Source organism: Aquarana catesbeiana, linkage group LG09 (assembly GCF_042186555.1).
Source record: "Aquarana catesbeiana isolate 2022-GZ linkage group LG09, ASM4218655v1, whole genome shotgun sequence".
NCBI classification, from domain to species: Eukaryota; Metazoa; Chordata; class Amphibia; order Anura; family Ranidae; genus Aquarana; species Aquarana catesbeiana.
This window is the reverse complement of record NC_133332.1, coordinates 31,129,087-31,141,960: the sequence shown is the minus strand read 5'-3', so window position 1 is coordinate 31,141,960 and position 12,874 is coordinate 31,129,087. Positions and strand designations below refer to the sequence as shown.

At 44.6% G+C, this 12,874-nt stretch overlaps 1 protein-coding gene across 1 annotated transcript in view; it reads left to right on the top strand.

Moving 5' to 3' along the window:
* The window catches only part of RGL2 (ral guanine nucleotide dissociation stimulator like 2), a 106,264-nt gene continuing 93,390 nt past the window's right edge, over positions 1-12,874 (top strand). Inside the window, exons 1-2 of the mRNA XM_073598213.1 lie at positions 1-149; positions 11,860-11,934. Of these exons, the coding sequence (XP_073454314.1) occupies positions 111-149; positions 11,860-11,934 (114 nt within the window). The 5' untranslated portion in view covers positions 1-110. The remainder of the gene's footprint in view (positions 150-11,859; positions 11,935-12,874) is intronic.

The following is a 12,874-nucleotide window of genomic DNA, read 5'->3' as shown; positions in this document are numbered from 1 at the left end:
GCTGGTTGCCTGCAGATCAGAGCGCAGTTGAAACTCTCACAAGTGAACACGGACAGCGTTTTCCTCACAATGCGGAGGAACACCTACAGAGGAAGAATGTGCTGTGCACAATGACCGTAACAAATCAGCAATTACATTTACAGAGAAAGGTAAACAGATGATGCCCCAACATGCTCCGGTTATGTTTATATGTACCGCTAGCTGAGGGAAAGGCAGGATGTCCTCTAAGGCCTCATTCACACTTATGAATGGGATTGTTTGTTATTACCAGCGGGAGACTTATGGCCCGTACACAAGATCCGAATATCATAGGAAAACCTTCCGAGGAAGAATCATACGATTTTCGGATCATATGTACACTACTTTCGAGAGCTGATCACCACAGTTCATCCGATATTATTCGATCACACAAGCGCAAAAATTTTCTTCGTACGATACCAGATCGTGCGATTTTCCTTTAGTCAGTATAGTTGTCATCCGAAAATACAATACAAATACAAAACAGGACATCACTTCTGATTTTTTTTTTTTTCTGTCGTACGAGAATTTTCGTGACTTTAGTTACCTATTCAATTTCTACTATTAAGCGAAAAAAGATGTACGATCTGTTGTATGATATTCGGATCGTGTGTACGGGGCATTAGTGGGGTTCTCCCTGGGTCCAGGACCAGTCATATCCATAGGATCACTGCATAACTGATTACACGCGTATGGCCATGAATATCTGTGGGCACGGTCAGCCTCCCATTGATTTAAAAGGGGCTTCCCGCTTACAGATAATCATAGGGAACCCCCCACTGAGTCTCCCACAGGTAAATCACAGTCGGCCCCATTTGCAAGTGTGAATTTGGCACACAGAAGGCCTCCATTTGCTTTTTACCCTGAAAGGGTATCAAATCTGGTTCAGGCACATAGCCCCCAACTGTCCCTGATTTGGAGCAATGTCCCTCTGTCCCTCTTTCCCCATCATTTTGTTCTGATCTATATAGTTGTATATAAAATGCACTTTTTATTTTTCAAAAAGTGATTCCCAGTGATAAACCTTTCATCCAATTTCTAAATTGCTGCATTTGTAAAACCCAATATAAAGGAATAGTAGTGGTAAAAAAAAAAAGCACTTGTGGATTTAATTAAATTTTCTTTGGTTAATTCTCCTTTAAGGGGGTGTGGCAGGGGGCGTGCCCATTGCCTACATACATTTGCTAGTAGGTGTCCCTCATTCCTATCTCAATGTTGGGAGGTATGCATGCACGCTACAATAAGGCATTTCCATAAATACACTCACCGGCCACTTTATTAGGTAGTACCGGGTTGGACCCTCTTTTGCCTTAATTCTTTGTGGCATATTAATTTGAGGAGGGAATTGTATAAAAGGGACTTTCAGGAATCCACTGTCTGGTAAGACTGTGTTTCCATCCCTCGGGACTTTAATTGAAATTATGGCCCGGTAAAGTCATATATTTCCATCCCATATCTAAACAAAGAACCAGAACAAGGGAGGGGAATTGGGACTTTAAATGAACCATATGGCAGCAAAGAGGTATTCGGTGAACAGCAGAACTTTATTAGTATAGTAAAACATCACAGATAATAAGGCAATTGGTAAAACGATAATGACAGTACAGATAATGCTAGCAGAATGTCTCATAATGAAACCACTAGTAGCAATAGTACAGTTAATAAGTAGTATACCAGATAATCTCATTTTATAAAGTTCCATGGTTCACCATAAACAAATGGATATTAGTGTTGATGTAGAATTCAAGGTACTGCCTGCAGGACCCATGGCTTCACTGAGCCTGAACAGATGCAAATAAAAAAAAGGAATTGCTTGATAATCATTTTATAGCTGGGCAAAGACACGGCACCAAGAAGCTCTACGCGTTTCGTGGCACTGCGCCACTCGTCAGGAGCATGCACGTGAAATATCTACAATGAAAGTATAAAGAAGCAATGAGTGTCTACAAATATATGGACACAATCAGATAAACAACCCCAACCTCAGGGTGTACTCACTGGTTGGGGCTGGAATTTGCTGTGTACTATGGTGGTAGGGTGTCACAGACCTCCGAGAACAACCCCTCCCCGGGAGCCGAGGTGGGCATTTCCGCGGAAGCACAACACACAGGCACCCCTCCAGGGTGGGCATGGAACCATGAGGCATCTCTGGGGTGAAAAAGGGAGAGAGTGGAAAAACGAGTGGCAACACAGGGAGAGTAAGGGTGAGGTGGTTACCATTGGTGAAAAATGGGGGGAGTGCTAAGAAGAAGACTGGCAAGCAACCGTTGCCATTGAGAAAGGAGCGCGCATGCTCCCCACGGACGTTGCGCATGCTCTGAAATGCGTTGTGTTTCCCTCACCCAGCTGACATCACACGCTGGCTCTGCGAGCTGTCTCTTCCTTCCCCTGCATGATCGGCTGTTCCCGTCCCGGTTCCTCGCCATCATTGCAGCCACGGACCAGTGGCACTCCCCGAGCTTGTGTTTGGATTCGTAGCCTCACTATCTGTTACCTACTTGTGGAGAGCTTCGTTCTTTGCTAATATGTAAGTGGCTACTTTTCTTTCATCACATGGAATAAAGCATTTTTACTTAGAGGCGCTGCTCTCTCTCTCTTGTTTTTCACCACGTCCCAAAGGTGCTCTATTGGATGAGATGTGGTGAGTGTGGAGGCCATTGGAGTACAGGGACCTCATTGTCCAGTGGTGAGATGATTGGAGCTTTGTGACATGGTGCATTATCCTGCTGGATGGAGCCATCAGAAGATGGGGACACTGTAGTCATAAAGGGATGGACATGGTCAGCAACAATACTCAGGTAGGCCGTGGTGTTTAACCACTTAAGCCCCGGACCATTTTGCTGGTCGAAGACCAGAGCACTTTTTGCAATTCGGCACTGCGTCGTTTTAACTGACAATTGCGCGGTCGTGCGACGTGGCTCCCAAACAAAATTGACGTCTTTTTTTTCCCCACAAATAGAGCTTTCTTTTGCTGGTATTTGATCACCTCTGCGGTTTTTATTTTTTGCACTATAAACAAAAAAATAGCGACGATTCTGAAAAAAAACGCATTATTTTTTGCTTTTTGCTATAATAAATATCCCCCAAAAATATAGAAAAAAACATTTTTTTCCCTCAGTTTAGGTCGATACGTATTCTTCTACATATTTTTGGTAAAAAAAAAAAAAAAAATCGCAATAAGCGTTTATTGATTGGTTTGTGCAAAAGATATAGCATCTACAAAATAGGGGATAGTTTTTATGGCATTTTTATTAATTTTTTTTACTAGTAATGGCGGCGATCAGCGATTTTTATCATGACTGCGACATTATGGCGGACACATCGGACAATTTTGGCGCATTTATACAGCGATCAGTGCGATTAAAATTGCATTGATTACTGTGTAAATGTGACTGGCAGTGAAGGGGTTAACACTAGGTGGCGCTGTAGGGGTTAAATGTGTCCTGGGGATGTGTTCTAACTGTAGGGGGGATAGGCTAGCTGTGACACGTTACTGATCATAGCTCCCGATCACAGGGAGCTATGATCAGTGACACTGTCACTAGGCAGAACGGGAAGGTGCTTGTTTACATTAGCATCTCCCTGTTCTTTCTCCCCGTGAGACAATCGAGGGTATCCCCGCGACCCGACTCAGGGAGCTCCCGGCCGGCGTGCTCGCGATAGCATGACGGCAAATTCAAAGGCATGTACAGGTACGCCCATTTGCCCAGCTGTGCCATTCTGCCGACGTACTTCGGTGTGCGCCGGTCGGGAATCGGTTAAACAATGCTTAATTGGTACTAAGGGGCCAAAAAAAAATATCCCCCCCACACCATTACACCACCACCAGCCTGAACCGTTGATACAAGGCAGGATGAATTAGTACCAGAAAATAGACAAGACCATTTTTTTTTTTATTAGGGGTAATTACTTGGATGGGGAATATGAATTATGGGATGTCCGGCTTGACTGAAAGAATAACCAGGGACAACTTCCTCCCTATTTACACGATCTTGAACTGTCCGCCGTCCCAAACACTGGTAGTCTCTGAAGATGAGATGCGAAATCCCCTTAAGGACTAGGAACTCTCAGTTCCTTAGAAAAGTAGCACATTGTATAGTAAGCAACATCCAGGAGAATCTCCCACTCCACTGTAGACAGTCCACTGTAGACACTGATCCCAACTCTACTGTCTGCAGGACTACCAACCCAACTGGCTGTTTCTCCACCGGCCCACCCAGCTGCGCTAAAGATCTCCCAAAGCAAAGGACAGGAAGGGTTAAACACAATGCTGTCCTCCAGAAAGGCTTGCTACATATGTCAGTCTCTCCCCTTGTAAATGTGCTGATGTACTCACACTGTCTTCCAGTGTCGGCTGGTGGTATATTTTCTTGGGGGAGCGGCAAACAGTCGGGACAGTCGGTCACCCGCAACACTTACCCCGGGCAGCGCTTCCCTCTGGCGGCCAGCTTCCCCTGTGTTTCCTTCTCGGCATCACGGCGGTGTCCTCGCCGTGCGTCTCCTCCCTCGTCCAATAGGGTAGCTTCTCCTTTCGCCAATCAGCAAACGGGTCACACAACTGGGCGGGCTTGGAGCGCAGTGCTCTGCGCACCGAGCCCACCTCTTTTTGAAGCCTATTAGAGTCTCTTACTCTAATCACATACTTCAACCCCCCCCCCCAATTGGAATCCATGCATCCGGCGCCCTGCATGTAGATTAGGAGATTAGGGGGCCGGACGCATGGATAGGGGGGGTGACGCCCATGCTCCCCTTATGGACGGGCCTCCACTGCTGTCTTCCTTGCTCCCTGTTTCTCCTTATTCAAGATTCCTTTCAAACCACACTGCTGTCAGGATGCTCCCAAGCCAGCCAAAAACTCCAGCCTGGAGGGAGAGCCCCCCCCTAGACTTAGGGGTCCCCTCCTAGGCAGCCAACAGTCTGCTGAGCAGACCATTTCCACCCATCTACCCTGCTGGCATGACTCATCCATATTTAAGGGCTGGCCCAGTCACCCTGCTAGGCCCTCTGCCTGTGAATTGGCCATGTTCCCCCAAGTATGTAGACATAGCTCCCAACTGTCCCTGATTTGGAGGGACTGTCCCTGATTTGGAGCAATGTCCCTCTGTCCCTCATTCCCCCTCATTTGTCCCTCATTTTGGTCTGATCTATATAGTTGTATATAAAATGAACTTTTTTTCTATCAATAAGTGTTTCCCAGTGCTAAACCTTTCATCTGATTTCTAAATTGCTGCATTTGTAATTTCCAAAAGTCAATATAAAGGAATAGTAGTGGTAAAAAAAAGCCCTTGTGGATTTAATTAACCTTTTTTTTTGGTTAATTTTCCTTTAAGGGGGTGTGGAAGGGGGAGTGTCCTATGCCTACATACATTTGTTAGTAGGTGTCCCTCATTCCCATCTCTACATGTTGGGAGGTATGAGTAGATCAAGTCTTGATGTATGTTAAAATCCAAGACTTAGTGCTTTTATGGCCCATATATTAGTACACGTGCAGTGAAGACGTTTTCCTATTTATTTGTAATGCCCCGTACAGACGAGTGGAATTTCTGTAAAAAAATCTTGGATGGTTTTTCCGATGGAATTCCGCTCAAGCTTGCCTTGCATACACGCGATCACACAAAAGTTCTCTGAACTTTCGACCGTCAAGAACGCGGTGACGTACAACACTACGACGAGCCGAGAAAAATTAAGTTTAATGCTTCCGAGCATGCGTGGAATTGTTTCCGAGCATGCGTGGTTTTTTGCGCGTCCAAATTGCATACAGACGACTGCATTTTCGGATAGGAACTTTTTCCGACCGAAAAATAGAAATCCTGCTCTCAATCTTTTGCTGGCTGGAATTCTGCCAGCAAATGTCCGATGGAGCATACACACGGTCGCAATTTCTGACCAAAAGCTCACATCGGACTTTTGCTGGCGGAATTTCCGCTCGTGTGTACGTGGCATTAGTCTGTATCTGTCTGTCTACCGACAACGTTGTCATTAGACGGTGAATGGTTGAGGTTTCATTGATTTTATACTTTTGTGCAATCGACTATTTTTTATTCAAAGATTTAATACATTTTAATTTTGTGATATCTGATTTGTACATTTTTTTCAGACACTATATCTTTGAGGCTCTATATGTGGCATCTTTCCCTATGCTTTTTTCTTTGGTATAGTTTTTTTTTCTGACCTGCAGTAAACCCTAACCAGACTCACTAATTCAGACTCACTTTACCATGAAATGTACCTGTACTAACCTGATAGCACATGAGAGGGTGCTACAGGTAAATGAACTCAAGGCATTGGTACGGGTAAGAATAAATGGTGGTTTGAGCATAAATGAACACACAGAATGTAGATTCAGACACAGTCCGCTAGACAGTATAATCAATATGCCAAGTTAACTTTGAAAAGAATTCTGTACCACTAGACTGGGATTTACTCATGAATCAGCAAAGTAAACAGTGCATATTACCATTAACTGCAATGTGAATAATAATAATATACCTAGTCTAGCGTGCAATACAGGAGGATGGCTGGGATTGGTGCAAAGTCCCCTGGGAGATACTGTACCTGTTAGCATAAACAATAAGCAAAAGGCTCTGCGTAGCAGCTGTAAAGTCTTTGGTCTTAATGCTTTATCTGGCTAGAGTTGGGGTCCAATTGTACCATTATTACACATAAGAATAGTTGGAGTGCATAACTCCCAACTGTCCCTGATTTCAAGGGACTGTCCCTGATTTGGAGCAATGTCCCTCTGTCCCTCATTCCTTCCTCATTTGTCCCTCATTTTGGTCTGATCTATATAGTTGTATATAAAATTCACTTTTTATCTATCAAAAAGTGTTTTTCAGCACTAAACCTTTCATCTGATTTCTAAATTGCATGCATCTGTAAATTCCAAAAGACAATATAAAGGAATAGTAGTGATAAAAAAAAGCACTTGTGGGTTTAACCAATCTTGTTTTTTTTGTACAATTCTCCTTTAAGGGGGTGTGGCAAGGGGTGTGTCCTATGCCTGCATACTTTTGCTAATAGTTGTCCCTCATTCCCATCTTAAAACATTGGTAGGTATGGGAGTGCTGCCTATTATTTATTTATTTATAGAGTATTGATCCTGGGTCTTTCTTAAGGAAACCCAATCTATGGTTTCAGCACCCATATTCATATAATTAACCCTTTATGCACTGATGTTGTGATTTGGGTGTGCATTAGCTTACCTTTTGTTTTACACATGAGAATAGGCCCAGCCAAGCCTGCAGGCAGCAATAAGGCTACTAGATGGTTCTGTGGGCAGTTCCTAAAAAAAGACTCAGTCTCTGTAGCAATGGAACTAAATCCCCACAGCAGAAGCTCCCCAGTCCCAGCGATATTAAAGCGTTTGTTACCCTAAAAAAAAAAAAAAAAAAAAAATGGATCCTGTTCCTTTAACCACTTCAGCCCCGGAAGAATTTACCCCCTTCCTGACCAGAGCACTTTTTGCGATTCGGCACTGCTTCGGTTTAACTGACAATTGTGCGGTCGTGCTCCCAAACAAAATCGACGTCCTTTTTTTCCCCACAATTAGAGCTTTCTTTTAGGGTATTTGATCACCTATGTGTTTTTTTATTTTTTTTTTATAAACAAAAAAATAGCGACAATTTTGAAAAAACGCATTATACACTGATTGCTGTGTAAATGACACTGGCAGTGAAGGGGTTAACCACTAGGGGGCAGTGTAGGGGTTAAGTATGTCCTGGGGAGTGTTTCTAACTGTGGGGGGGGAGTGGCTACGTGCGACACCTCACTTATCTCTGCTCCCGATCACAGGGAGCAGAGATCAGTGACACTGTCACTAGGCAGAATGGGGAGATGCTTGTTTACATTAGCATCTCCCTGTTCTTCCTCTCCGTGAGGCGATCGCGGGTATCTCCGTGGCGATCGAGTCCGTGGGACCCGCAACCGACTCACCGAGCTCCCGGCCGGCGCGCATGCAATGGCACGGCGGCAAATTTAAAGGGACGTACGGGTACGCCCATTTGCCCAGCCGTGCCATTTTGCCGATGTACATCGGCGTGCGTCGGTCGGGAACCGGTTAAAGCATGTTTACAGCATGTTATGCAGCACAGTGCTTGTGCTGTGTAATTTGGCCCCTTCTATCACCTGAAATTCCTGGTTGATCCTGCCTGGCTATACCCTCCCCCCTGTAGACTGACCATGGTTAATCATGGTTGCTGAGCCCTGACATCGTGGTCAGTTTATGTGCCTCTGTCATCCGCAGCTATCCTGTCTGCTCTCCTGTGTGCTCCTCCCAACCTCCCTCCTCCTCCCTGCCTGTCAGCTCTGTGTGTGAGCCGCCCCTCCCCTTCCCTTCTAGCACCAATCCGAGCAGTGCAAACATTACTGCTCACAATCACTGCCAGGCCATCTGCTAGAAGAACGTGTAGTATATAATGTATGTTTTGTAAAATTCATCTTCTAAACACTTTATTTCTTCTCCCTGATCATGTGAGCGCCCTGATGTATGCACTACAGAGGGAGGTCACGTGACCACCCGGCAGACGTCAGAGGGAGATCTCTGCCCCTCCCTCTGTAGTACATACATCGGAGAAAGAGAGCGACGGGCCGGTCACGTGACCGCTGATTGTGGAGAAGAAATAAAATATTTAGAAGATGAATTTTACAAAACGGCATACACTATATACTACATGTTATCCTAGCAGAGGGGCTGGCAGTGATTGTGTGCATTGCCTTAAAAACCCCTTTAAAGCTCAGCATCTGGTCACACACAGCGATTGATCCACTCTCTGCTCTGCACCCAGGTGACCCTGGCTGTCAGCACTCCCAGACTCAGGGCTCCAGATCCCATTCAGGCCACCAATTTGCAGCAGTGACGGTGCACACTGGATGGCGATGTGCACTCTCCGATCTCCTTAATGGCAAGAGGAACCTATGTCCTGCCCATCTTCAGAAAATGCAGCTCTTTCTCCTCTTCCTGGCAATCGCCTGAGAAATGCAGTTCAAAAGCTCTCGATTACAGTAAAATCTCTCCTCTGGACTACAGTTCCCATAGTGCAGTATTGCCTGACTTGCTTATATAGCTCAGCACCACAGGGCAGCTGCAACCAGTGCTTCTCTCACTTTCCATTCTTATCCAAGCACCTGGCTACAGTTGTTTTGCACTATCCACTCCAGTCAGCAGAGGGAGAACTATAGCCAGAAAAGCTTATGGATTTCTAGAATGCAGAATGCTGAGGATCATGGGATTTGAAGTCCAGGAAAAAAGCCATATTGTGGAGCTTATGGACCCTTTGCACTATAACTCCCAAGAAACACTGGGCCAAGGAGGAGCTGTGAAGGTGCTTTTCTGAGACCGTCTAGCTAGGTTCTGCCTCTTGGAGCCTAGGGAATTAATGAGAGCACATCTGCTGCATACTGACCAGTAAGGATGAGCTCCGGCGTGTTCGCAAGCTGCACGTGCCAAGCAAGCCAGGAAGTCGGCACTGCGCTGCGCTAATCACAGGTAGTGAGACATTTCCCAATCTCTGCAGCCGCACATCGGGAAATATCTCAGTGGTTGTGATTAGCGCTGTGCAGTGCCGACTTCCTGGCGGGCTCGGCACGTGCAGCTGGCGAACACGCCGGAGCTCATCCTTACTGACCAGACTGTGGAGAGGCCAGAACAGCAAAGACACCTGAGGCAGCACAGACCGCAGCGACGCATCTGCACAGGTGCCGCAGGGAGACCAAAGCATCTTCCCACCCTCTGAATCTCTGGAGGCATTCTGTGAACAGAACAAAATGAGGGGGCCACCCCTTCTACAGAAAGAGTTCACAGCCGCACCGCAGGGACTGGTGAGAGGGCACTGCCCATTGTTCACACTGCTAACAAGGACTGAGTTACTGGAGGCAGGGCATTAAGTATACCGCACCTATACTGAATCTATACTACATCTGTACCACACCTTTACTGAATCTTTACCACACCTATACTGCATGCCAGTTTACTAAAACTGTCATTAAGTGCACAAACATTTCTTAAAGGGCCCCAACGATAGCTGGCAGAAGAATAACATAAAGGACTGCCTCTTCTGTAAAACCATTCTGCGAGTCCCCTTTGTTCCCTTTTCCCATTTCCTTGATTTCTATGGACAGTGCACATCCAGTTGGTGTAGGCCTATCATAGTCGCCATCAATACACTTTGGCAGTATAATTTCTGTGTTCAGCAAATCAAGCTTTATTGGTGCTCACTGCTGCACTTTAGGTAACCTTGGTACTGTTTATGTTCATCTGAAGTGTCATTGTTAATCCATTTCTGTGCCAACTTTGTTACGAACCATATCAGGTGACAATATATTAGAGGCCTTTACTAACTAGTTCAGTGACTATTTTCTTTATTATAGTACTACTACTGGGTACTAAATATTACTTTCAGTTATTTTCTGTGATATTGCATGCTTTGTACGGTCACCCTAGTGTGTCAGAGGGGCTGGACTTTGTAAAGAGTTTGAGAAAAAGAACAGAGGACCCATCCCAACCAGTAGCTCCTTCCTTGGGCAGCGTTACATTAGTCACCCCCTTCAGTATTCAAGACTGAAAAAAGAATGCTTTGCTTTAAAACAGAATTATTACATTTTTACATAAAGCCAGGTTGCAAGTGGCTCTCTGTAACTACTTGAGTCCCAGACGCCACTTTAACCACTTCTGGACAGCCCCACGCAGATATACTGCGGCAGGGTGGCCCTCCTGTGCGAAATCACGTATCTATACGTGATTTCGTGCACGGGATCTGGGGCGCATGCACGTGCCTGCCGGCAACCCGTTACCGCTGTGACCGGACACAACGGGAGCCAATCAGTGGGTCCGGTGGACGCGATCGTTCTGAGGAGAGACAGAACGGTGGTCTGCCTATGTAAACAAGGCAGACCGCCATTCTGCCAGAGGAGAAAATGGAGATCTTGTGTTTCTGCTAAGCAGAAACACAGATCTCTGTTTTCCTTTAGTCAAAGCCTATCCCCCACAGTTAGAAAGCACCCCCTAGGGACACACTTAACCCTTTGATTGCCCCTGATGTTAACCCCTTCCCTGCCAGTGTCATTAGTACAGTGACAGTACCATAGGTGTGTGCAGCCTATTGCATCAGGGTGTGCTCCCCAAAGCTCAAACACTTTTGCGTGTGTGTGCATGTATATTTATACTGATGGTGTCAGCAGAGCAATGGATGGTGTCAGTAGGGCAGTGGATGGTGTCAGTAGGGCAGTGGATGGTGTCAGTAGTTTTTATTTTTATTATTTTATTTTTTACAATTTTACTTTTTTTTTTGTTTTTTGTACAGTTTTTCTTAGGAGCCCTGTTAGGGTGAAATATCAGGGGTGTAAACGGGGAATCTGCACCACACAGGGTGATTAGGGTGTGCCCAGGCACACCTGGCACACCCTGTGCGCACGCCTATGGACAGTACAGTGATCCCTGGCTTTCAGTGACTATCAGCTCCTGGGTTTCCGATCTTGCTACACAGCACTACTTAGGAACGATTGTAGCAGATCACTGTAAACGCAATGTGGAAGCATTATGTTTATGTTGTAGATCTGAAGTGTAGTGACATCACAAGTCAAGGCACTTCCTCTTAGTACGGAGGCTGGACAAAGCTGTTGCAGTTCTGTCCAGTCTTTCCCTGCAGCAATAAATCGCTGCTATAGTGATGTATTGCTGGCTGATTGCAGCGAGAAGTACTCCACCATTACTCTCTCACACATTCACATATGCATTATATATATATATATATATATATATAAAATGTTGGTATATATTTAAAATCGATATTTTTTTTTTTCTACTGTAAGGAAGACTCAAGAATAACCAGTTAGCATTATCCCCAGGTTCCAATAATGACATTGGAAGATCTGGATGACAGGATGACATTTGCATTTACTGCGCAAGCATCAATCGCTCAGGTAAGTGAAAGTGATTTTGCAAAATTAAATGTTGTGCTAATTTGTATTCTCTTGCCAGTTCAAAATTGATCGTATCCTAACGTTACGTTTTTTTTTTTTTTTCCTTGGTGTGTGTAGCAATGTAGCATCAAAAGAGAAATAAAGCCCCCACCTCTAAAAAAAAAAACAAAACAAAAAAAAAAAAAAAAACACATACGTTCACTATGAGCCTTTCCATTCCATTACGTTACTTAAAAGTCGTACAATTGTTATATCATTTTATTCAGTAGACATTGATGACATTTTTTAAGTACATTTATGCAGGCATGCAAATCACGCGTTTGGAAACAGTTACAGGAAGATGCAATCTTTTCAAATTGTTTACTACTTATTCTCAATAAAAAAAAAAGAAAATGAAAATATATGTATCCAATATTATATTAGAAATCATTTGGGACTCAAGATGATTTACCAAAATAGAAAGAAAATGGGGGGGTGTGGCGCTTACCCATACACTACAAGAAAAAGGGGCTACATTAAGGGTGTGCTAAGGACTAACCCTACATATACATTAACCAACAATCTGATATCCTGTACCCAGTATCTATTGTGCAGACCAGAAGTAGTATGAAAGTGATAAACACCAGAGCTAGACGATCATGTGAAAGGTAAGAATAAAAAATGTTGTATTATTTGATCCTAAATTGAAAAACCACAAGGTCTACCCTAAAAATGCATGTGCTATGTGCATACCAATTACGTGAATAAGAGTTATAGCATCACAAGGGTACCCTTATGCCCCGTACACACGGTCGGATTTTCCGATGGAAAATGTCCGATCGGAGCGTGTTGTCGGAAATTCTGACCGTGTGTGGGCTCCATCACACATTTTCCATCGGATTTTCCGACACACAAAGTTGGAGAGCAGGAGATAAAATTTTCCGACAACAAAATCCGTTGT